We start from the raw sequence: 27,886 nt of genomic DNA, 5'->3' as shown, positions 1-27,886 counted from the left end.
CAGTATATGTACATGGTACATCAACGATGGAAAGATAGATGACAGAGAACTGCTATAAATGGAACACATTCATCCTAGTTTAGAGTTGTTTTTGCACTATGAGTAAGATCATACCCTGTCATAATTAGTATTATTAATTTCCCTTATTTGGTAGACAAATACAAACACACCACAGCATGTAGCCTCATCTTCACTAACGATAGTCACTGTCTTCTCCTGGCTGGGGCGGCTTCCCCCGGACCCCCCGCCCACCGCCGGGAAAAGACAATGGCCCGGTAGGAGGAATTCCTGCATCACACTGTGTTGATGGGGGAATCAAGCAAATTTCTTTCCTGCAACCCGTGGTATCTAAAAAAAAACAACAAAAAAACGGACATACACCATTTTTGGTAATGCAACGCAACCACAGCATATGGTAGTATGCTACTATACATTGGAGTGCCTTTGTGCTTTGGGGTGTAGTCACCGATCAGCCATACATTATGACCACCCTACTATTGAATAGGTTCCCCTATTGCAAAACAGTCCTGATCCTTCAAGGCAAGGACTCCAAAGTAACATCCACATAAATGGCAGGACCCAATGTTTCATAGAAGAGGATTGCCCAAAGCATCACACTGACTCCATCAACTCGTCTTCTTTCCATACTGCATCTTGGTGCCATCTCTTCCCCAGGTAAGCAACATACTTGCACCCGGTCATCCACATGATGTGCAAGAAAATGTTATTCATCAGACCAGACCATTGTCTGCCATTGCTCCATGGTCCAGTTCTGATGCTCATGCAACCATTGTAAGCACTTTTGGCTGTGGACATGGGCCAACATAGGCACCCTGACCAGTCTGCGGTTGCCCAGCCTAATACACAACAAACTGCAATGAACTTTGTGTTCTGACACATTTCTGTCAGAACCAACGTTAACCTTTTCAGCAATTTGAGCTTCAGTAGCTCTTCTAGTGGGTCTTACTACAGAAGCCAGCCTTCACTCCCCCAAATGCATCCAAATGCATCAATGAGCCTTGGCCACTCATGACCCTGTTGCCAGGTCTCAGGTTTTCCTTCCTTGGGCCACTTTTGGTTTTAGGATCTGACCACTGCAGACAAAGAATATCCCACAAGAGCTGCAGTTTTGAAGTTGTTCTGACCTAGTCTTCTAGTCCTTACAATTTGGCCATTGTGAAAGTTAACTTGTTAAAGAGGAAGAAAACCCTGATGGGTTTACTTCCTCTTTGTTTCCCTGTAAAGGTAAAGCATAATGGGTTACTATGCATTGCATAGTAGCCCATTATGTGTCACTTACCTGACACAGGAGCCTGTGATGTCACCGCTGTCCCCTCTGCTGTGCCATGTACCTGTATGGAAAACTATCCTGTTCTCTTTGTATTGCTTCCTTTGTGTGAAATCCCCAGAGTTCCTGCCAGTCCCTCTGCTTTCCTATTAAAAACTGACCATGTTAGGCATGAGTGCACAACATGGTCAGTTCTCTAGCTGTGCTGTGTACTCAGCCTGCTCTCCTCCAATGATCAGACTTGTCCTGACCCCACTCACAACCATTCATCGGGAAGACCAGTGTGCTTTTTGGAAAGTAGACAGTCCAAGGTATTTTGTAAGGGGCATGGTGAGTTTTTCGAAATGGTCATTTTTTGTCATACTTTTTGTACATACTGTCACCAGTGCAGTACAGCATCATTATATAACAGGTGTGGCAGTGATCAGGGACACCGACTTGTGACTGGTGAAAAATGTATGTTTTTTCACATTTTTCTTTTTTTTTTCTTTTTTTCTTATAACTTTTTTTCTTCTTTTTTTTTTTTTTTATTTTTTTAACACACTTTGACTAGAGCAATATAATTTTGCCATAGTAACATTGTACTACTCTGATGAAGTGATCAGTATTAATTTTACTTTTTTTTAAAATTATGTTTGCATATAGCAGTTCATTTCATTGCTATATGCATGCATTTTACTAAATAAAATTATTTCTTTCGTTGTGATTAGCTGTGATTGGTCAGAGCTAATCACATGGTACAGATGGGCCACAATTTGCCCAGTCTGTACTATGTGATCTCACTGACCAATCACAGCTAGCAACACAATTGTATACAATGGATGGCTTGAAAGGAAGCCATCCATTTTATACAACTGTCACGGGACCTGCTTAAAGTTGAACTTAGGGCACAAAAACTTTTATTTAGATATACTCCTCTATAGCTACAAAGGATATACATTCACCGGCCACTTTATTAGGTACACCTGTTTAATTGCTTGGTAACACAAATTGCTAATCAGCCAATCACATGGCAGCAACTCAACGCATTTAGGCATCTAGATGTGGTGAAGATGACTTGCTGAAGTTCAAACTGAGCATCAGAATGGGGAAGAAAGGGGATTTAAGTGACTTTGAATGTGACATGGTTGTTGGTGCCAGACGGGCTGCTCTGAGTATTTCAAAAACTGCTGATCTACTGGGATTTTCACGCACAACCTAGGATTTAAAGAGAATAGTCCGAAAAATAGAAAATATCCAGTGAGCGGCAGTTGTGTGGACAAAAATGCCTTGTTGATGTCAGAGGAGAAGAAAGGCAGAAGAAAGGTCCAGATGATAGAAAGGCAACAGTAACTCAAATAACCACTTGTTACAACCAAGGTATGCAGAATACCATCTCTGAACGCACAACACATCCAACCGTGAAACAGATGGGCTACAGCAGCAGAAGACCACACCGGGGGCCACTCCTGTCAGGAAACTGAGGCTACAATTCACACAGGGTGACCAAAATTGGACAATAGAAGATTGGAAAAACGTTGCCTGGTCTGATGAGTCTCGATTTTAGCTGCGACATTCAGATGGAAGGGTCAGATTTTGGTGTAAACAACATGAAAGTATGGATCCATCCTGCCTTGTATCAATGGTTCAGGCTGGTGGTGTAATGGTGTGGGGGATATTTTCTTGGCACATTTTGGGCCTCTTAGTACCAATTGAGCATTGTTTAAACACCACGGCCCACCTGAGTATTGTTGCTGACCATGTCCATCCCTTTATGACTACATTGTACCCATCTTCTGGTGGCTCCTTCCAGCAGGATAAAGCACCATGTCACAAAGCTTAAATCATCTCACCACTGGTTTCTTGAACATGACAATGAGATCACTGTACTCCAGTGGCCTCCACAGTCACCAGATCTCAATCCAATAGAGCACCTTTGGGATGTGGTGGAATGGGAGATTTGCATCATGGATGTGCAGCCGACAAATCTGCAGCAACTGTGATGCTATCATGTCAATATGGACCGAAATCTCTGAGGGATGTTTCCAACATCTTATTGAATCTATGCCACAAAGAATTAAGGCAGTTGTGAAGGCAAAAGAGAGTCCAACCCGATACTAGCAAGGTGTACCTAATAAAGTGGCCGGTGAGTGTAAATCTATGTTGTGAGCACCAAATTCTTTTGGAAGTCCACCTTTACCTTGTAAAAGTAGCTATGACATCATCAGTATGATGTACATAGCCTGAACAGAGGACAGAGCTGTGGGAGGGTCCAAGCAGGCCCCACCCACTACAGGCTGCCTGCGGAAAGCGTAGGCAAGATGTGGTGAGAAATACTCCTGCGCTTGTGAGGCCCTTTGCTGAAGTGTACGGGTAGTATTGTAGAAAGTGGAAGGATTGGAGGAGGTGATAAAAGCGTGCCCCGCCGCCTTAACTGACCCGGGGTGGTCTGGAAAGGACTGTATGGTAGGAGGTGGACAGAAGGCGCGTGATCAGATGCTTACATCAAAACATGTATGGTTTAATCATGAATAGGGAATACACACATATAAAATAATGAATCATACAAATACTACATTGCATACAAACAGGTAACAAAAAAGGCACTAGAAAATCAATTAAAATTGGGGTATGCCCATGTTGAGGCAAGTTGTTAAAAATGGCTGACGCGTTTCGAGGGTAACCTCTTCATGAGAGCCAGGAGAACAAGAGCACAGTCTGTATGGGCCAGTAAGCCGACATGTGTACATGTAAAGGAGTGGCTTTATCCAGTGGATATGTTGGAGTGGCTGAAGTCCCAAAAACCTCCCGGTAAGTGGAGGACGCTCCAACAAGATGCCTCTTACTGTCAAGGATAGGAAGGTCTGCCTGTGGAAAGCTACAGGAGGGGGCGGAGACAAGACCAGTCACCCTGCACAAGGAGAGGGAGCAGCAGTGACCGGTCTTTATTACAGGAAGCTCCTGAATACACAGGACTCTTGTATTTATACACTATTTGCTCATCCCAGAGCTCAGATTTACAAATTGCCAATTACTGCTCCCATATTTGCATTGTGTATGATGGTCACAATCCACACACTCAGGGATCTTTTGTTAGCTTTTGGCAGGAGCAAAGACAGATAAATATACACACAAATACAAATCATTCAAATGTTCCACTAGTTTTTGGGGTGTACAACAAAAAAATTATACAGACTATGATAACCAGTGATGAGACTGCAAATCCAATCTTATCAGCTCTATACATGTCGTCATTTTAGTTTTTCCACCATTGGGGAGTAAGGTCGTGACGTCACACACAACTCATGTCTCCACATGTGACAGCCCGGACAGCAGCTGTTCTCTGCGACGTCACCGGCCCCGCCCTCTCCCGTGCTTGGCTCCCCACCTCCCCCTGGGCCGGTGACATCAGAGATTGGCGGAGATGGCGGAGCCGGGCCCCGGGCGATCTCTGGGCTCCTACTCCCCGGTGGACTACATGAGCATCACCAGCTTCCCCCGCCTGCCCGAGGACGAGGCCGGGGGAGAGCCAGGACCGAGAGCCGGGGAAGAGGACACCTTCCTGGGGGAGCATGATGCGGGTAACTGGCTGGAGGGAGGAAGGCTCCATCATCCGTGGACCGATACATCCTCATCCCTTGTAACATTGCATCCTCATCTCCATCTGTTTACCACTGCATCCTCATCTCCATCCCATGTACCATCCTCATCCCTTGTACCACTGCATCCTCATCTCCATCCCATGTACCATCCTCATCCCTTGTACCACTGCATCCTCATCTCCATCCCATGTACCATCCTCATCCCTTGTACCACTGCATCCTCATCTCCATCCTCATCTCCATCCCATGTACCATCCTCATCCCTTGTACCACTGCATCCTCATCTCCATCCCATGTACCATCCTCATCCCTTGTACCACTGCATCCTCATCTCCATCCCATGTACCATCCTCATCCCTTGTACCACTGCATCCTCATCTCCATCCACATCTCCATCCGTGTACCATCCTCATCCCTTGTACCACTGCATCCTCATCTCCATCCACATCTCCATCCGTGTACCATCCTCATCCCTTGTACCACTGCATCCTCATCTCCATCCCATGTACCATCCTCATCCCTTGTACCACTGCATCCTCATCTCCATCCCATGTACCATCCTCATCCCTTGTACCACTGCATCCTCATCTCCATCCCATGTACCATCCTCATCCCTTGTACCACTGCATCCTCATCTCCATCCTCATCTCCATCCCATGTACCATCCTCATCCCTTGTACCACTGCATCCTCATCTTCATCCCATGTACCATCCTCATCCCTTGTACCACTGCATCCTCATCTCCATCCTCATCTCCATCCCATGTACCATCCTCATCCCTTGTACCACTGCATCCTCATCTCCATCCCATGTACCATCCTCATCCCTTGTACCACTGCATCCTCATCTCCATCCCATGTACCATCCTCATCCCTTGTACCACTGCATCCTCATCTCCATCCTCATCTCCATCCCATGTACCATCCTCATCCCTTGTACCACTGCATCCTCATCTCCATCCCATGTACCATCCTCATCCCTTGTACCACTGCATCCTCATCTCCATCCCATGTACCATCCTCATCCCTTGTACCACTGCATCCTCATCTCCATCCACATCTCCATCCGTGTACCATCCTCATCCCTTGTACCACTGCATCCTCATCTCCATCCACATCTCCATCCGTGTACCATCCTCATCCCTTGTACCACTGCATCCTCATCTCCATCCCATGTACCATCCTCATCCCTTGTACCACTGCATCCTCATCTCCATCCCATGTACCATCCTCATCCCTTGTACCACTGCATCCTCATCTCCATCCCATGTACCATCCTCATCCCTTGTACCACTGCATCCTCATCTCCATCCTCATCTCCATCCCATGTACCATCCTCATCCCTTGTACCACTGCATCCTCATCTTCATCCCATGTACCATCCTCATCCCTTGTACCACTGCATCCTCATCTCCATCCTCATCTCCATCCCATGTACCATCCTCATCCCTTGTACCACTGCATCCTCATCTCCATCCCATGTACCATCCTCATCCCTTGTACCACTGCATCCTCATCTCCATCCCATGTACCATCCTCATCCCTTGTACCACTGCATCCTCATTTCCATCCTCATCTCCATCCACATCTCCATCCGTGTACCATCCTCATCCCTTGTACCACTGCATCCTCATCTCCATCCCATGTACCATCCTCATCCCTTGTACCACTGCATCCTCATCTCCATCCCATGTACCATCCTCATCCCTTGTACCACTGCATCCTCATCTCCATCCACATCTCCATCCGTGTACCATCCTCATCCCTTGTACCACTGCATCCTCATCTCCATCCCATGTACCATCCTCATCCCTTGTACCACTGCATCCTCATCTCCATCGTCATCTCCATCCCTTGTACCACTGCATCCTCATCTCCATCCTCATCTCCATCCCTTGTACCACTGCATCCTCATCTCCATCCTCATCTCCATCCCTTGTACCACTGCATCCTTATCTCCATCCTCATCTCCATCCCTTGTACCACTGCATCCTCATCTCCATCCCTTGTACCACTACATCCTCATCTCCATCCCATGTACCATCCTCATCCCTTGTACCACTGCATCCTCATCTCCATCCCATGTACCATCCTCATCCCTTGTACCACTGCATCCTCATCTCCATCCACATCTCCATCCGTGTACCATCCTCATCCCTTGTACCACTGCATCCTCATCTCCATCCTCATCTCCATCCGTGTACCATCCTCATCCCTTGTACCACTGCATCCTCATCACCATCCTCATCTCCATCCCTTGTACCACTGCTTCCTCATCCTCATCCTTGTACCACTGCATCCTCATCTCCATCCGTGTACCATCATCAACCCTTGTACCACTGCATCCTCATCTCCATCCCTTATACCACTGCATCCTTATCACATGTACAAGTGCATCCTTCATCTCTGTCATATTAATCATTTCATCCCCACCTCCTCTATCACTGTACCTACACCATTGTATCCTGCGTGTTTATTATTGCTTATCACTATCATAATACCAGTATATCCTACATCTCAGTCTGATCCCACTGCATCTTCATCACTTCTCATAATATATTCATAACACTTGTATCCTTGCATCCTCCAGCTCCACCATAATAACCGGTGAATCCTGAATTTGCACTTCATGCACCACCACATTGTCACATTGTCCTCATCACATGTGCCATTATATCCTGTATCTCTATCTCATGTACCATGACATCCAACACCTCCATCTCTTGTACCGTTGCATCCATCATATCCATCTCAAATATGATTGCATCCAACACCTCTGTCTTACATATTATTGCATCCAACATCTCCATCTTATGTACCATTTTGTCCTGCATTTCCATCCCATGGACTATTGCATCCAACATCTTCATCTCATTTGCCATTGTATCCAAAATCTCCATCTCATGTACCAATGTATTCTGCATCGCCATCCCATGGACCATTGCATCCAACATCTCAATCTCACGAATCATTGCATCCAACAACTTCATCTTATGTACCATTGTATCCAAAATCTCCATCTCATCTACCATTGCATCCAACAACTTCATCTTATGTACCATTGCATCCAATATCTCCATCCAATGTACCATTGCATCCAATATCTCCATCTCATGTTCCATTGCATCCAATATCTCCATCCCATGTACCATTGTATCCAAAATCTCCATCTCATGTACCATTGTATCCAACATCTCCATCTCATGTACCATTGTATGCAAAATCTCCATCTCATGTACCATTGTATCCAAAATCTCCATCTCATGTACCATTGTATCCAACATCTCCATCTCATGTACCATTGTATCCAAAATCTCCATCTCATGTACCATTGTATCCAACATCTCCATCTCATCTACCATTGCATCCAACAACTTCATCTTATGTACCATTGTATCCAAAATCTCCATCTCATCTACCATTGCATCCAACAACTTCATCTTGTGTACCATTGCATCCAATATCTCCATCCAATGTACCATTGCATCCAACAACTTCATCTCATGTTCCATTGCATCCAATATCTCCATCTCATGTTCCATTGCATCCAATATCTCCATCCCATGTACCATTGTATCCAAAATCTCCATCTCATGTACCATTGTATCCAACATCTCCATCTCATGTACCATTGTATCCAAAATCTCCATCTCATGTACCATTGTATCCAACATCTCCATCTCATGTACCATTGTATCCAACATCTCCATCTCATGTACCATTGTATCCAACATCTCCATCTCATGTACCATTGTATCCAACATCTCCATCTCATGTACCATTGTATCCAACATCTCCATCTCATGTACCATTGAATTCAATATCTCAATCTCACGTATTATTGCAGCCAATATATCCATCTCATGTACCATTGTAGCCAAAATCTCCATCTCATGTACTATTGCATCCAATGTCTCAATCTCACGTATCATTGCAGCCAACATCCATTGCATCCAACATCTCCATCTCATGTATCATTGCATCCAACATCTCCATCTCTTGTACCATTGTATCCAAAATCTCCATCCCGCATATCATTGCATTCAACATCCCCATCTCATGTACCATTGCATCCTTCATCCAACACTTGTACCAGTGCATCCTTTGTCTTCATGATATTTACTACACATCTGCCTATACCATGTTCTAGTGTAGCTGTTACTTCATCGCAGTCATTAGTGTATCTGTCAACCTACCATATGGAGCAGAGTGTTGGGTATCCATCACATATACAAGCCCGTCTGCCTTATTGCTCAATCTGTGATTATCATCATAAATATAACTTGAATTAATAAGGTATAGTAATAATATATAATTAGTGATAGTAGAATTGTTATTAGGATAATAAGTGCGCAGGTAGTGATGTAGTATGCAAAGTGCTGTAACACTTTATATTTAGAATTAAACTGAACAATAAATGAAGGTCTCTGATAGACTGCAATAGGTTACTGTCCCTTACCATGTGAAATAATACTGATTGTTTTTCCGTCATATATGCAGTTCTAGAATAATAAAGTGTATCTATAGCCAAAACTTTATTTTTTTTCAGTGGTTTTTGGGTGGAGTGGGTAAGGATTAGAACCCCTGTCAAGTTTTACTGCTGTTGGAGGCTTTGTTGGAATGATCCTTCCTTAAAGGGATAGTTCACCTTTACCACAAAACTGCCTATGCAGATAAGGGGCGTCAGGACAGCCATCAGAAATTTTTGAGCCCCTTACACAGCTTAGCTTTAGACCTGCCCCCCCCCCCCCCCCCGAGCCTGACCACCAAAATTCCCCAAGGCTTGCCTATATATATGTCAGCCCCCCTCACACCTGTATATATGTCGGCCCCCCCCCACACACCTGTATATATTTCAGCCCCCCTATACACACACACTTGTATATATATCAGCGCCCCCCACACACCTGTATATATGTCAGCGTCCCCCCCACACACACCTGTATATATGTCAGCGTCCCCCCCACACACACCTGTATATATGTTAGCCACCCCTCCACACACCTGTATATATGTCAGCGTCCCCCCACACACACCTGTATATATGTTAGCCACCCCTCCACACACCTGTTTTTTATGTCAGCCACCCCCCACACACACCTATATATATGTCAGCGCCCCCCCACGCACCTGTATATATGTCAGCATCCCCACACACACACACCTGTATATATGTCAGCGCCCCCCCACACACACCTGTATATATGTCAGTCACCCCCCCCACACACCTGTATATATGTCAGCGCCCCCCCCCACACACACACCTGTATATATGTCAGCGCCCCCACACACACACCTGTATATATGTCAGTCACCCCCCCCACACACCTGTATATATGTCAGCGCCCCCCCACACACACCTGTATATATGTCAGTCACCCCCCCACACACACCTGTATATATGTCAGCGCCCCCCCACACACACACACCTGTATATATGTCAGCGCCCCCCCACACACACCTGTATATATGTCAGTCACCCCCCCCACACACCTGTATATATGTCAGCGCCCCCCCCACACACACACATTTGTATATATGTCAGCGCCCCCACACACAACTCTATATATGTCAGTGCCCCCCCACACACCTGTATATATCTCAGTCACCCCCCCCACACACCTGTATATATGTCAGCACCCCCCCCACACACACACCTGTATATATGTCAGCGCCCCCACACACACCTGTATATATGTCAGTCACCCCCCCACACACACCTGTATATATGTCAGCGCCCCCACACACACCTGTATATATGTCAGTCACCCCCCCACACACACCTGTATATATGTCAGCGCCCCCCCCCCACACACCTGTATATATATCAGCCACCCCTCCACACACCTGTTTTTTATGTCAGCCACCCCCCACACACACCTGTATATATGTCAGCGTCCCCACACACACACCTGTATATATGTCAGCGCCCCCCATACACCTGTATATATGTCAGCCACACCTCCACACACCTGTATATATGTCAGCCACCCCCCCACACACACCTGTATATATGTCAGCCACCCCCCCACACACACCTGTATACATGTCAGCCCCCCCCACACACCTGTATATATGTCAGCCCCCCACACACACCTGTATATATGTCAGCCACCCCCCCACACACACCTGTATACATGTCAGCCCCCCCCCACACACCTGTATATATGTCAGCCCCCCACACACATCTGTATATATGTCAGCCCCCCACACACCTGTATTTATGTCAGCGCCCCCCCACACACACCTGTATATATGTCAGCCCCCCACACACCTGTATATATGTCAGCACCCCACAACAAACACACCTGTATATATGTCAGCCCCCCACACACCTGTATTTATGTCAGTGCCCCCCCACACACACCTGTATATATGTCAGCCCCCCACACACCTGTATATAGGTCAGCACCCCACAACAAACACACCTGTATATATGTCAGCGCCCCCACACACACCTGTATATATGTCAATGCCCCCCCCCCACACACACCTGTATATATGTCAGCGCCCCCCCCACACACATCTGTATATATGTCAGCCCCCCAACACACACACCTGTATATATGTCAGCCCCCCCACACACACCTGTATATATGTCAGCCCCCCACACACCTGTATATATGTCAGCGCCCCACACACACACCTGTATATATGTCAGCGCTCCCCGCATACACCTGTATATATGTCAGCGCCCCCCCCATACACCTGTATATATGTCAGCGCCCCCCCATACACCTGTATATATGTCAGCGCCCCCCCCATACACCTGTATATATGTCAGCGCCCCCCCCATACACCTGTATATATGTCAGCGCCCCCCCATACACCTGTATATATGTCAGCCCCCCACACACACCTGTATATACAGTATCTCACAAAAGTGAGTACACCCCTCACATTTTTGTAAATATTTTATTATATCTTTTCATGTGACAACACTGAAGAAATGACACTTTGCTACAATGTAAAGTAGTGAGTGTACAGCTTGTATAACAGTGTAAATTTGCTGTCCACTTAAAATAACTCAACACACAGCCATTAATGTCTAAACTGCTGGCAAGGAGGGAGGGGATCATGCTCTGCTTCAGTATGTCACAGTACATATTGGCATTTATGGTTCCCTCAGTGAACTGTAGATCCCCAGTGGTGGCAGAATTCATGCAGCCCCAGACCATGACACTCCCACCACCATGCTTGACTGTAAGCAAGACACACTTGTCTTTGTACTCCTCACCTGGTTGCCACCACACACACTTGACACCATCTGAACCAAATAAGTTTATCTTGGTCTCATCAGATCACAGGACACGGTTCCAGTAATCCATCTCCTTAGTCTGCTTGTCTTCAGCAAACTGTTAGTGGGCTTTCTTGTGCATCATCTTTAGAAGAGGCTTCCTTCTGGGATGACAGCCATGCAGACCAATTTGATGCAGTGTGCGGTGTATGTTCTGAGCACCGACAGGCTGACCCCCCCACCCCTTTAACCTCTGCAGCAATGCTGGTAGCACTCATACGTCTATTTCCCAAAGACAACCTCTAGATATGACGCTCAGCATGTGCACTCAACTTCTTTGGACGACCATTGTGAGGCCTGTTCTGAGTGGAACCTGTCCTGTTAAACCGCTGTATGGTCTTGGCCACCATGCTGCAGCTGTTTCAGGGTCTTGGCAATCTTCTTATAGCCTAGGCCATCTTTATGTAGAGCAACAATTCTTTTTTCAGATCCTCAGAGAGTTCTTTGCTATGAGGTGCCATGTTGAACTTCCAGTGACCAGTATGAGAGAGTGAGAGCGATAACACCAAATTTAACCTACTCCCCATTCACACCTGAGACCTTGTAACACTAACGAGTCACATGACACCGGGGAGGGAAAATGACTAATTGGGCCTAATTTGGACATTTTCACTTAGGGGTGTAATCACTTTTGTTGCCAGTGGTTTAGACATTAATGGCTGTGTGTTGAGTTATTTTGAGGGGACAGCAAATTTACATTGTTATACAAGCTGTACACTCACTACTTTACATTGTAGTAAAGTGTCATTTCTTCAGTGTTGTCACATGAAAAGATATAATAAAATATTTACAAAAATGTGAGGGGTGTACTCACTTATGTTAGATACTGTATGTCAGCCCCCCCCCCCCCACACACACACACCATATGGAAGCCCCACATACACAATCTACAAACTTCCCTTACCTGCATAGGCAGTTTTTTTTTTTTTTTTTCTAGAAGTGAACTATCCTTTTAACAGCAACACAGAGAAAAGTAAACTTTTTTAAAAAAAGAATTAAAGTGGTATTTTATCCAAAAATGTATTATCTTGCAGCTTCCCATTGGCTGCATTTGTTTTCTGAATTAATAGTGGTTGCAAAGGAAAGTTTACCATATAAATGCTGCATCCCATGGGCAGATACATGGTAAACATTTTATCCTTTTCTTCTCCTTTCTTTTGCAGGCATTAAATGTAGCATATTGTAACACTGTTGTAACCGAGCATGGTTCAGAACATTGCAACATTTGTTTAAGCTTTAGATAAACTTTCATTTGCTGTATAGGCAAATACATTGGGGGAGAGTTACTAAAACTGGGGCACGAAACTGGTGCGGCCCTGCATAGAAACCAATCAGCTTCCAGGTTTTATTGTCAAACCTTGATTGAACAAACTGATGTTAGAAGCTGATTGGCTATAATGCACAGCTGCACCAAATTCTGAATGCTCCAGTTTTACTAAATCACCACAATGTATGATGAAGAGATTAAAGTGTATCTATACGCCATTTTTTTTTTTTAGTTTTAGAGTGGGGAAAGTTTAGAAGTCCTATCAGTTTGTACCTTTTTCCAGGCCTCCATTAGGCCTGTGGCCATAAATAGTACAATATAATTGTACGATCTCCTTTAAATTTACCAAAACTATGTAATATGAGGATAAACCTAAACGATCCATTCAATTATCCACTTGTTGAGGCCCTTAAGCCGTCTATAGATGAGATTTGAACCATCATAGTTTGAGATTCCGACCATCTATGGGCAGGCAGATTGTACCCAAATCAATCCATCCAGCAGGCTGGATTTTTACATGCGATTATTGCCAGCGGCAATAATCACTGTTTTCTCCTGCCGGGGTCGGCTCCCCGCGCCTTCTCCACCAGGAGAACACAATAGCTCCACAGGAGGGACTCCCCCACAAACACTAACTGTGTTGATGTGGGAATTGAGTGATTCTTTTTCCTGCAACCTGTGGCTGCAAGAACGAAAATCGCATCACATATGGCCTGCCTTAGATTGCATGGTTGTTAGATCTACAGGAGATTGTACAATCAGGTTGTTTTGTATATTGTGAAGTTTCATCTTACTTTATCTTGGAACAATCCTTTTACCAGCTATAAGTGTACCTTAGCTAAGGGGTGTATTTATAAAAAAAAAAAATCACAGAGCTTTTATCCTGTGAAACTGCATGTACAGTCTTGTAAAGTCTGATTGTAAAGTCTTGTTTTTTGTTTTTGTTTTTTTGTTAAAACAACAAACATGTTATACTTACCTGCTCTGTGCAGTGGTTTTGCACAAAGCACCCCAGATCCTCCTCTTCTCGTGTCCCCTGCTGGTGCTCCTGACTTCTACTCCCTGCTGAGTGCCCCCATAGCAAGCCGCTTGCTATGGGGGAACTGAAATGCGCTCGTTCCCAAGCCCCACCCTCCGCTTCCTCATCACTGGCTATGATTGACAGCAGCAGCAGGAGCCAATGTCTCCGCTGCTGTGTTTAAAGTGGTGTTCCGACGGAAATTATACTTTTTAAATAAAAATACCCCTATAATACACGAGCTTAATGTATTCTAGTAAAGTTAGTCTGTAAACTAAGGTCTGTTTTGTTAGTTTATAGCAGTAGTTTGTTATTTTATAAACTTACAGCAGGCTGTGGCCATCTTAAGTGTGGGCATCTGAAGCCAGACTATTTCTTCCTGGATCATAAGCAGTGTAAGGGTTTCAGGTCAGGTTTCCATAGCAACGGCAGTGTCAGAGGAAGTTGCCGCCCCTTCCCAGAAGGCATTGCAAACAGGAAATGATGCAATGGGCCACGGCCAGGGAGGAGGAAGTGAAAAATGAATACAGTAGATATACAGTAGGTGCTGAGAAAATAAATACAAAAAATATCCAATTCGTTTACAGTGCACAGTTTAGTGAGGGATGCTGAAGAGTTGTAAAAGTGGGTGGAACTCCACTTTAAGCCAATGAGGAGGGAGAGAGCCAAGAGAGCCTCTTCGCTGGAATTCGCTGGAATTCGCTGGATTGAGATTGAACTCAGATATGTATTTAGGGAGGGGGCTGTAGGGGAACCTGCATGCAGAAGGTTTTTTTTTTACCTTACTGCATAGAATGCAAACCTTCTGCCTTTACAACTACTTTAATTTTTGCCCCTATTCACACAGGATGAATGTACATGCAGTTTCACATGATGAATAGCTCTGCCATTTTTTTCCTTATTTTGGCTAGAACGTGGAATGGTTATAACCCCTTTTTTGCCATTGATGTCCTTTTGGGAAAATGCCCTCTATACTTCTGTTCCAGTGAGAATTCAAGATTTTAGATTTTATTTCTCATTTCCAGCTCCGGTGATAATAGTCACTGGTGCTGGAAATTTATTTCAACCATGGGAACAAACAGCAATAAAAAAAAAAAGATATGGGTTCTAACTCTTCCCTACTAATTGGCTTTAGATACACGTTCACCTTTTGTGGTTGTTGCCACCGAACATGCTGGTCTGTAGGATCCCTTTGGATACTGAATATTCAGAATTTAGTTTTAATGATCCTTTCATATGGTCAAAATACATTAGATCCCATATTGTTTCACTATATAAAAACTGTCCAGTGGATTGTTTTTGTGTTTATCCAATGACGTTTTTTTTTCTGATATTACTGTAACTACAGTACATGTGCTGTTTGCTCTGTCACTATATGACTGATCTACAAAAATAAAAAAAGAAATCTAGATTAAAACCAGAGCCAGTACACCCAGCAACTAGTTTCCTTGGTTTTATTGGAAAAATAAAAATTTGTTTTGCTTCTCCAAATTTGCCCTATTACGATGAGAGATCTAAACATCCTTTTCATGAATACCTCAAAACTGACCCACCAAAAAACTTATTAGGAATATGCAACAGCTTAATTCATTCTATACACAGTACTGTGCAAAAGTTTTAGGCAGGTGTGAAATTTTTTTGTAAATTAAGAAGGCTTTCAGCAATATAAGTGTTAATAGTTTATTTTCATCAATTAACAAAATGAATAAAAAAAAAGTAAATGAACGGAACAGAAATACAAATCAAATCAATATTTGGTGTAAGTACCCTTTGCCTTCAAAACAGCATCATTCTTCTAGGTAGACATGCACACAGTTTTTTAAGGAACTCAGAAGGTAGGTTGTTCCAAACATCTTGTAGAACTAATCACCGATCTTAAGTGGTTGTAAAAAATAAAATAAAAAAATCAATGAATCCACCAGCCTGAAAAATGTACTAAATTAAACACCAGCTATTTCGCCCTTAGGACGGGATACCTATCCTATTAAAGCAAGGAACTATATGTTAAAATAAAACTGGATGGGGCAAAAAATTGTCCCGGGAACACCAAATAAGGGAAGGGTCAACCACAGCTTTATGTTGAAATTAATTAGACTTTATTGATGAAAACGATGCACACCCAGTGATAGGGAAATATAAAGGGCAACACTATGTTCTATATAGAACTGCACCTCTCACTATACCCTGCCACAGTAATAAAAACATTCTGCAGTTAGCAATAATGTTATTGTAAAAAACAGACACAGAGCACTGTAAATACCACCACCCAGGGGCGTTGCTAGGTCTACAAAAGATCTGGGGCTAGAGCCCATAGCAGCATAGTAAAGAAAGTCATAAGCTTGGATGGGCATACACATGTATATACAGTAATATACGTGTGTGTGTATATATATCCCCAGAGAGCCCCCCCTTACATCAGGGTCCCCAGAGAGCCCCCTTACATCAGGGTCCCTAGAGAGCCTCCTCCTTACATCAGAGTCCTCAGAGAGCCTCCCCCTTTCATCGGGGTACCCAGAGGGCCCCCCATTTACATCAGGGTTCCCAGAGATCCCCCCTTACATTAGGGTCCCCTGAGAGCCTCCCCCTTAAATCTGGGTCCTTAGAAAGCCTCTGCCTTAAAATCAGGGTCCCCAGAGAGCCTCTCCCTTGCATCAGGGTCCCCAGAGAGCCCCCCACTTACATAAGGGCCCCAGAGAGCCTTCCCTTCCCTTTTGGGGACCCCTGCAGAGACTCTGGGCTATTGGCCCCAGATTCGGGGCTATAGCCCCAAAAGCCACCCCCTAGCAACGCCCCTGCCACCACCCCAAACCATCAGTCTCCTTTCTCCAGATGAAAGTAGCGCATGTAACTCCTGATGAAGATGTCTTCTTGGTATTGGAACCTCCAAATTGCTTTATTATTAAAGTATCATGTAGCCATGTAAAGATATTAGCATAGTTCTCTCCACAACGGGAACTAAGTTGATACAATAGAGAAGAAAAAATGTAGCTTATTTTCTTAAACGTGGGAGCAAATAGCCACACCAGCCCCTTTTTGAGATGCCAGTCATGACAAATAATGCTGCAAGATCAGAGACTCAGATTTTTATTATGCATATATTTCACATGAACTGCCGCATAACGCATTCAGTATATTAGCCAGGGATCTGCGTTTCTGAGTATAAATAGGCAGTAATCAGGGCCAACAGCGTCCATATAGAGTTATATGTGCCTCACCAATCTCACAAGTCACATAGACCTCCACAGTCCACAAAAGGAACAGATGAATATGGACAGGAGGGGTTCAGACAAAGCTACCCATCAGGGCTCTTACCGCTCGTATCGATCACCACCTCAGCCAAAGTAAGTTTCTGTTTCCATGGTCTCTCCACGTGGAGGCCGTTTAGAATGAACTGTAATAGCTCCAGATTGCACGTTGGTAATGGGCGCCGGCTGTTCAAGTCTCAGGTGTATATTCCAGAGATGCTTCCTGGGGATATTCGGTCACATGACTTGTCAGATGACGTCTGGAACACGGCTTTAATTGTTGCGGGGTAGGCTATTTCATGCGCCACTCTTTAGATGTTGGGAATTGTAATGGAAAAACCCTTACATTTCTGGATAAGGAGACATGTTTGAGCTCGGTGTCGTGCTCTGCATACCAAGAAGACATCTTCATCGGGAGGTACATGCGCTACTTTCATCTGGAGAAAGGAGACTGATGGTTTGGGGTGGTGGTATTTACAGTGCTCTGTATCTGTTTTTTACAATAACGGTATTGCTAACTGCAGAATGTTTTTATTACTGTGACAGGGTATAGTGAGAGGTGCAGTTCTATATAGAACATAGTGTTGCCCTTTATATTTCCCTATCACTGGGTGTGCATCTTTTTCATCAATAAAGTCTAATTAATTTCATAATAAAGCTGTGGTTGACCCTTCCCTTATTAAGTGGATGTAGGCTGCCTCAAATTCTTCTCTATTCCTGTAATCCCAGGCAGACTTGATGATGTTGAGATCAGGACTCAGTGGGGGACTGTAGGGGCCAAACCATTACTTCCAGCACTCCTTGTTCTTATTTATTCTGAAGATAGTTCTTAATGACAGTGGCTATGCTTGGGGTCGTTGTTCTGTTGTGGTATAACTTTGGGACCAATCACATGCCTCCCTTATGGTATGGCATGGTGGATAAGTATCTGCCTGCATTTCTCAGCATTGAGGACACCATTGATTCTGACCAAATCTCCAACACCATTTGCAGAACTGCAGCCCCCAACTTGCTAGGAACCTCCACCATGCTTCACTGTTACCTGCAGACACTCATTATTGTATCGCTCTCCAGCCCTTTGGTAAACAAACTGCCTCCTGCTACAGCCAAATATTTCAAATTTTGGCTCATTAGTCAAGATCACCTGCTGCCATTTTTCTGCTCCCCAGATCCTATGTTTTCATGCATAGTTGAGTTGCTTGTTTCCACATACGAGATATGGCTTTTTGGTCGCAAAAAGTGGTTTTCATTCTTGCATGAAAACCACTTCTGGCCAGACTTCTCTGGACAGGATAACAAAAAAAAAAGGGGTTCACCAAGGAAACCCCCGGTCGGACTTTAAGGTACAGCAAACCAAAGGGATAGTATACAATGTATTAATATAATAAATTGTATTCAATACAAAAATACATATATGTTATGAAAAGGACATTACAAAAACATATAAAAATCATCTATATAAAAATATACATGATGTGAGCCCTAATGCGTCTACGCGTTTCATTATGAAAACTTGAGCGTTTTTGCTTCCTTTCAGGGGACCTGTATGATATCCAATTTAAAGCTCTATCTGTGTACTTATATACCTCTATCTGGGCCATTGAGTGGACATCTTATATGGGCTATATTTTAGCCCCCCTAGTTCCTGTGGAGCTTTTCCTTGGTGTGGATACTTATCCTTTTTGCTTGGTAGCAACTCTTGTGGTTCCCTTGCTAAGAATGCACCTATAGCTAGGATTTACATGACCACAGCTGACGGTTATTTACCTCCATTACAAGTCCCTTGCACCTACGGTGGAAATACACACCTTTCTAATCAATTATTCTGGCTTACGGGAGCCTTTCTGCAAGATAGTGAGACCTTTCTCCTTTTCTCTGCAACAATAGAAACCTGAATGTGTACTGAAAAAGTTTTCATAACGAAACGCGTAGACGCATTAGGGCTCACATCATGTATATTTTTATATAGATGATTTTTATATGTTTTTGTAATGTCCTTTTCATAACATATATGTATTTTTGTATTGAATAACATTTATTATATTACTACATTGTATACTATCCCTTTGGTTTGCTGTGCCTTAAAGTCCGACCGGAGGTTTCCTTGGTGAACGCCTTTTTTTCTTTCGTTAACCCAATAATACAGATGAGGCAGTAGGATTGTCTTTCCTTGTTTTTTTTTCTCCGGACAGGAGATGTGTGTACCTGGGTCCCACTGGTTTCTTCCAGTTCTGTACTGATGGCACTGCTAGACATCTTCAGAAGTCAAAGGGAAGTAAGCGTGATGTGTCTTTCTTCTGCTGCATTAAGTTTCCTAGGCTGACCACTGCGTCTACGGTCCTCAACATTGCCAGATCAATGGTGTCCTCAATGCTGAGAGATACAAGCAGCTTCTTATCCATCATGCCATACTATCAGGGAGGTGTGTGAATTGCCCAGCATATACAACTGATTAGCTGAAGGGTCTGTTTGGGTATTCTGACAGCCGGGGGAGTCAACTGTCAAAATACAGGGCGATTAACCCATTCACTCTGATAAGTGTGGGTGGAGGAATCTGTTAGATTTCTTTTACAGGCTGAACAAAATAAATGTAATAGTTCATGGCCAGCTTGATGGGAGGAGCCCCGTGCCGAAGCGGTCAAAGATCATGGATGTGCAATAGAGTTCTTAAAGTCACACTAAATACTTTTCTTATTTACGAAAATAATACATACACATCCAGTACTTAAAGCGGAGTTCCACCCAAAAGTGGAACTTCCGCTCATCTGATTCCCCCCCTCTGGTGCCACAATTGACACCTATTGGGGGTAGGGGGGACAGGATACCTGTCTTTGACAGGTATCCTTTCCCACTTCCAGGAGCCTCAGTCGCAGCTATTGACATCACGGCTGGGCCTCCCTCCTCCTCTCTCCTCCTTCCCCTGTCGCTGGGCCAGTAGGAGAGAGGAGCGGGTCTTGAGCATGCGCAGTAGGACAGGTAAGTGTCCTATTATTAAAAGCCAGCAGCTGCAGTATGTGTAGCTGCTGGTTTTTAATTATTTTTTTGGGGTGGACCTCCGCTTTAATGGACCTGTAGTCTATTTTTCATGAAATCGCTTCTTACTATGTTTTTCTGTCTTTTTGTAAGTCCTACTTGAGCTCCAGAACCTCTCCTTTTCCGTTTGTTTGGAACAAACAGCGCATGTTAGTTGTGGACATGTGCACTACTATATGCACACTACATATCTGGTGAGTGAGCAAGAGAGGGTGGCTATATGTTCCTACATACAGTGGGACCATGGAAAACGAAGGTTCTCCCGGGTCTTAGTGTAGCGTAGTAGTGTGTAGTGTATAGATCTGAGCTCACAGTCATAGGCCACTGTAATTTGTCTAAATGTTCCTGGAATGCACCTTAGGGGAGAAAACAGATATAGCTAAAACTGCAACGTTGGACAGGCTTGAAGTATAGAAATACTGTAGAAGAGCTCACTGTTCTTCTTTGAGGATAAGCAAAGAGAACATATAACTGCTGATTGGGGATTTCTTATTACACAGGAATACATTGCATGCTCTCTCTTCCTCTCTCCCGCTGCGTTTTTCCTATATACAGTCATCTCAAAACTTAATTAAAAGCATGTACTGCATATGAATTAATAATTTACAGCTGCTGAGATTAAATCAACCACATTGGGAGGAGTGTTTCTTTTTCAGTTATTTTTTTAACTAACTCTTGTCCACAGTTAAAGTGACACTAAACTCAAATATGTACAGTATACTTAACTCGTAAAAGTCCATTTTATTGCTAGAGAGAATTAAAGAGAATTATTAACCTAAAAATATTTTTTTTAGTTTAGGAGATTTTTTTTAAATTATTTTTTTGGTGCCCCGTGTGAGGAGCGAATGTTTTCAAGATTTTATGTTTTTTTGAGCCTTTTGAAAGAGTGGGGGAGATTTACTAAAACTGGAGAGTGCAAAATCTGGTGCAGCTCTGCATAGAAACCAATCACCTTCTAGGTTTTTTTTTGTCAAAGCCTAATTGAACAAGCTGAAGTTAGAAGCTGATTGGCTACCATACAGAGCTGCACCAGATTCTAAGTGCTCCAGTTTTAGTAAATCAACCCCATTGTGTTAAGCTGTCCATACAGCAGTTGCTCCACTTTGCAAAGACTACCTAATCACATGGAAGGAAAATGAAAAAAAAAAATCAGCTTGCACATGATTGGATGATGGAAGTCAGCAGAGCTTCTGTTCATTTACTAAGCTCTGGGGCTACTGCAAAGTGTACAGTCTATTTGCCTTTAGTAAATTAACCCCATAGTATGCACTTATAGAATTCATTTGACACAAGCCAAAGAGCAATGCATAACATTCAGTAACCCATCACATGCAAGGAGGTCTCATCTTTAAGTGATCTAACTGTAGTCATTTGTAATTTGATTGGATGTTTTGGGGTTATCTCACAGTTCATTACCATTTGCTGTATGCTGGAGCTGCACGATTAATCGCTAAGAATCATTATCCCGATTTTTTCCCGTTGCAATCTTGACAGTATATCCCGATTCTTTCTATGCAGAGAATAATCTCTGCTCTACTATAGCCGACAGCCATCAAAAGAAAGGAAAAAAAAAAAAAAAAAAAACGGGCAGTCTGCCAAGAATCACAACATTCTTTAGCAGTGGAACTTAAGTATAAACATTGTAACCATTTGTCCTTTAGATCAAAGGAATACACTTTGGTGTGTAAATGAGGGAAGTTTAACCACTTAAACCCTAAACCTTTTTCTGACATTTGTTGGTTTCAAGTTAAAATCATTTTTTTTTTTGCTAGAAAATTACTTAGAACCCCAAAACATTATATATATATATATATATATATATATATATTTTAGTAGAGACCCTAGAGAATAAAATGGTGGTTGTTGCAATATTTTATGTCACACTGTATTTGCGCAGCAGTCGTTCAAATGCAATTTTTTTGGGAAAAAATTACACTTTAATGAATTAAAAAAAAACCAAACCAGTAAAGTTAGCCAAGTTTTTTTTTGTATAATGTGAAAGATTTTACACTGCGAGAATCGTGATCTTTTTATTCTAAGCAAAAAAAATTGTGATTCTCATTTTGGCCAGAATCGTGCAGCTCTACTGTATGCGCTGCTTTACAGAGGAATATGACAATGAAAATGTGAAATTCTGTTCAAAAGCTTTTAATTACGTGATCATCATGTAGGTGATATATTATTATATCACACTGTGGTACTATACTGTATGTTTAGTTAAGGTTATCAATGCTAAAAAAATAGAATTTGGTCTTACCTTAGGCTGGAGGCAGGTACACAACCAGTCAGTAGAGTTTATCATTTTGTTCTGTTTGTATGTCTGTCTGACCACCCTCTGTGCCCTATCTCTATATCTCTGCACTGTTTGCGTCATTGTGATGTGATGCCACAGGGTCAGCTTGCATTCTGTGCCAACATTTTCATATCTTCACTGTAAGCAATGCACAATCTCTTTATGGGTTCAAGAAGTATTTATTAAATGGAATGTTCAGAATGCACCTCCACTCGAATACAGATACCTGGTACTAGCTGTGCTTATTTAATATAAATCCACACGTGTTCTTAGACATAAAACAGGAGTAACATATACAGTGGAGTTATTCAAAAGAACAAATATGACATTATACTTCAAACGTCAGACCATCCTGAACAGCTGAAAGACAATATCTGATTGGTTGCTTTAGGTTATTGTACTTTGCACATTATTGTTGTTCTTTGCACTGCTTTGATGTTTAAGCTTTACCAGGAGCGGACTGACAACTCATGGGACCCCCAGGCAATAGGAGATTATGGGGCCCCCCGGGCAATAGGAGAAGATTATGGGGCCCCAGGGCAATAGGAGAAGATTATGGGGCTCCCAGGCAATAGATTATGGGGCCACACAGTATACACACACATACAGTATACACACACAGACACACAATATACACACACAGTATACACACACATAATACACATACACACACTGAAAAGGTACTGGAGAGGCGGGGCAGCTATAATCTTGGGATTTAAAAAAAAACACAGATTTTTACATACTGTCCCTGGTTTTATTGAGGCTGGCAACCCTGATGGGTCCCCCTAGTGGCCAAATTGTGAGTCCGCCCCTGAGCTTTACACTCCTCTGTGAATAATATATGAGGAATATTACACTGTGTTTAAAGTTTATGTAAAGTCATGTTCATATTGGATAGAGTAAGCAATGGTTAACATCCTAATCAAGTTTAAGGGTCCATTCACACTATTGCGTTACAGTAATGCGCAGTAACTCACATTACATGCATTTAGTGTAATACAGTGTCATTTATTATGATTGGTGCCCCAACACACGTTGGTGACAAATGTGCATTGCAGCTCAACATGCAGTGCGCTGCCAAGAACCGTTTTTGCTGTGTTTTGGTGCTTTGGTGGACCATTCATTTTGAACTGGCTGCCTTAACCCAACACACATTGACGTACAGCATGTTGAGCACCAGCTCACCATGATGGTGTGGCTGGGCCTTCAATTCTCTCTTTGTCACATTAGGGAGATCTCACCGCTCTTTCGGTTCCAGAGAAACAGCAGCAAGCAAAGCTTCCACTAGAGAAGCCAAAAGTATAAACCAATTACATTTAAGTTTTAGTCAATAATTTTTACATATTATTTGTTCATGTTCATGATGGGTTTTTGTATTGGTGCATCCATTATATACTTGCCTACACACTTTCTGCTATAATGTGTCTCTCCCCCCTTTCAAAAAGTTGGGAAATGTAAGTAAGTAAGTGAAAATCACTCCAAAGCTAGGGGATAGCCTCGCTTAGATAATTGGCACCAGAAAAGGTTTATCTATTGAAACATTTCTCTTGACCTTCTAACAACTTAAACATTTAGAATTTTCCATTACTTTCTCTATCATAGAGAATGGAGATCAGGACAGATAGAGAGGTGAATCTCCCTAGTGGGGGACACAGACAGCAGGAAAACTCTGGTAGTTAAGAAAAGTGGAAAATAGTGCTTGACTGGTATTGCTATCTTAATGATGTTGATGTAAGTAAACTGCTTCCCAGACAGGTGGCTTCTACACCTCAAAGGATCTTCATGGTCCCCTTGGCTTGTTATATAATGTAACCAAAATGTAAACTGAAGCTCCCTGCCACTATTAAAATGTCCAGATAAAACTTTATTCCAATAAAAGTCAGGACAATCCAAAGAGTATCCAAAGTGCTTTGGGGGTCCAAAAACAACCCTTCATCAGGGCTTGGGATTGAAAAAGAGCCTGCCAAACCAGCAGCTGATAAAACCTGTACTTTTAATTACACAGTACCATGTTCCTGACTGTGAAGCCCAAGATGACGAGGGTGGCCTCTTGCACAATTCCCATCTAAGCACCCCTGGTAGTAAGAACAGGGACTGCTATGGCAACAAAAGGGAGCAGGTGCCAGTAAGCTGGAGCAGTGATTTTGAGCTTTGAAGCACAGAGATCCACAATGTAGACATATGGAGCCAGGTCACTAGCTTGGTTTGGCAGCAGCCAGGAAGATACGTACAGGATCATGATCAGGTTCCAGGTCCGAGACAACTAAGGGTCAGCAACGTTCTGGCAACGAGGTACAACGTCAGAAGGCAGAGTCATGGTCAAAAGTCCAGGCTGGAGTTGGTAACACAGAAGAGCAGCAGGCAAAACAGGCGAAGGAAATCTAAAGAGAAGCATAAGACATAGCCAGATCAGTAACAAGAATAGGAGGTTCAAGATTAAAGGACACATGGATCAGGAGCTGAAGACAATCCAGTAATGAGGCTAGGTAGACCTAAGGTTTACCCTCCCTCGCGGTAATCCCCAGTGTGGCTCGGGTGAATTTTCATTACTAAAAGCGGTAACCCCGAGCCACACTCGGGATTGCATCGCAGTATCCTGGCAAAGGTACTTACCTTGTCCCCGGGATCCTGCAATGTCTTTCTCCTGTGTTCGTGGGCTGTGTCCTCTGCCTGATTCATCACTGAGCCGGGCTCCGTTCCCTGTGAGTGACGTGACGCACAGGGGCCGAGCCAGGCGGCAAATTCAAAATAGTGAAAAATACAGAACACATACAGTACACTGTAATCTGTAAGATTACATTACTGTATCAAATCATTTCACCTCCCTTTTGTCCCTAATGCTTTGTTCAGTGCCCTGCATGCAGTTTTATAGTATATATACTGTTCTTTCTGCCTGGAAACTGGAGATTGTCCATAGCAACCAAAAAGCGTCCCTTTGCATCAAAAGCAGTTTTAGACCAGCTAGAAAATAGCGATAGTAAACTAGAACACTTGCAGAATTGAGCGATAGTGATTCGTGGGGAAATTTGTCATCAAACACTGAAAGCGACGACAGCGACAATTCTGCAACTGAGCAGATTTCAGTGTTTTTGGTTTGATTACATTATTGAATAAATGTTATTATTATTATATTATTATTTTTGATATTATTTATAGTTATTTATTATATTATAATTTAGGATTTCGTGTTTCAAACTTTATCATACTTGGGAGGTCTACTAGACTTTAGTTTGGACTGATTTAAGTGAGTTATTCCTAAGAATTACAGGCCTACAATATAAAACGCCAAATCTCTATGCAAAACAATACCTCTTTGAGACGCAAAAATCTGACATAATCATACCGCCAGGGAGGTTAAAAAAGGCCACCAGGCACCAAGATCTGTGGGCTCACCCTTGTATGCATGTGCGCGCCAAGGCCCGTGCATGCACATCTTGTGAGGCTTCTGTGCTCATGTCCCTGCACATGCGCACAGAAATGAGAGCTTGCTACATGAGGTTCCTGAGACACTGGAAGAAATACCATTAAAGGTCCAGTTCACTTCTAGTCCATTCACATTGTTTTCAAGCTTCAGTTTTCAACCAAAACATGTTGGATATTCTTTTAATTGTCCCCTTGACTTTTATTGGAATAAAGTCATATATGGACCTTTAAGCGGTGGAGTGGCGCTTCACTTTAATTTTTTGGTTACATTAGAGCAACTGAGAATGTTTTGAAGTCATAGGGTCAGCATAGCAGACAGGCAACTAAGATATTCCTCTTATTCCAACCTTAATTAAAAATACTGCTCTCTGTGTATAAAAGAGTTAAACTGAGGGATTTACTGTAGAAATCCGATATCTCTTCGTAATAACAGGTCTTTATGACTGGTGTTTTAATCTTAAACTGAAGGAGTTTAGAGGGACAGAAGCACTGCAGGACAGGTGACTTCAAATAATTCAGTTTGGCTGCCATATGGAATATAAATTAAGGGCTAATCTTCCTTAAATATTAATAAGATTGTGATGGTGAATTTCTGGATTGTTCATAGAAAGTAATTTTCTTCCGCGGTACCCCTGTTTTCACAGACCCAGACGTCTTCCTCAAATCAGCCCGTCTGCAACGCCTGCCATCCTCGTCTTCTGAGATGGGAAGCCAGGATGCCTCCCCCCTCCGTGAAACCGTCAAAGACCCCTTTAGCTCAGAGTGCAGCTGCCGGCGGGATGGCCTTACCATCATTATAACTGCCTGTGTCACTTTCGCTATGGGTGTCACAATAGCACTTATCATGCAGATTTACTTTGGGGATCCTCAGGTAAGAATGTTGAAAATGATGTCAAAAGCTACATGTTCTCTTTTAAAAGTAAATCAAGTAACTAGAAAATATGAACCGTACTTTACCATATGTGTAGCTTCTAGTGAATTCTTTCTTAGCCCATTTGGCTTTGCACTCGCTTAATTGGTGCATTTAGACTAACTTTTGTGGTCACACATGTACATGATATTGATATTCATTTTTGGACAGTGTGGGTAAGTTAAAACCCGTTTTATAAGATTTTTTTTATACTTGTGTGTGGCCAACATAAAGCTGGGCATAGAATGAGATGACAGTCAGATGATAGGACTATTTTTGGTCATATCACATGAAGATCTTTCAATTTTGTTTCATGAACGTGCCCAGAATGATTAATCAGACAGCTTTAAAAATTATGGAATGATTATTGTTACTTCAATGAGATAACTTGCACTAAAAGAATTAGGAATTTTCTCTTGCCCCGGTTCAGCTCAGCCAAGCTGATGGTTTAGAATAATGCAGTAGCTGGCTTAGTGTCTTGTTTGACAGTGGTCAGGTTGTGCCTCAAATATATGGACACCTTAATCCCTTA

At 43.0% G+C, this 27,886-nt stretch overlaps 1 protein-coding gene across 2 annotated transcripts in view; it reads left to right on the top strand.

Moving 5' to 3' along the window:
* The first annotated feature begins 4,599 nt into the window (after nucleotides 1-4,599).
* Nucleotides 4,600-27,886, top strand: part of GGT7 (gamma-glutamyltransferase 7) — an 88,373-nt gene continuing 65,086 nt past the window's right edge. The window contains exons 1-2 of one of the 2 annotated variants that reach the window (XM_073606381.1): nucleotides 4,600-4,848; nucleotides 27,089-27,315. In XM_073606381.1, coding sequence (XP_073462482.1) covers nucleotides 4,692-4,848; nucleotides 27,089-27,315 — 384 coding nt within the window. In that variant the 5' untranslated portion in view covers nucleotides 4,600-4,691. The remainder of the gene's footprint in view (nucleotides 4,849-27,088; nucleotides 27,316-27,886) is intronic. The other variant, XM_073606379.1, reaches the window with a different exon arrangement.

The sequence above is a fragment of the Aquarana catesbeiana genome, linkage group LG12 (assembly GCF_042186555.1).
Source record: "Aquarana catesbeiana isolate 2022-GZ linkage group LG12, ASM4218655v1, whole genome shotgun sequence".
Taxonomy (NCBI): Eukaryota; Metazoa; Chordata; class Amphibia; order Anura; family Ranidae; genus Aquarana; species Aquarana catesbeiana.
Note: the sequence above shows the minus strand (reverse complement) of the source record. Positions and strands in the feature narration are given on the sequence as shown.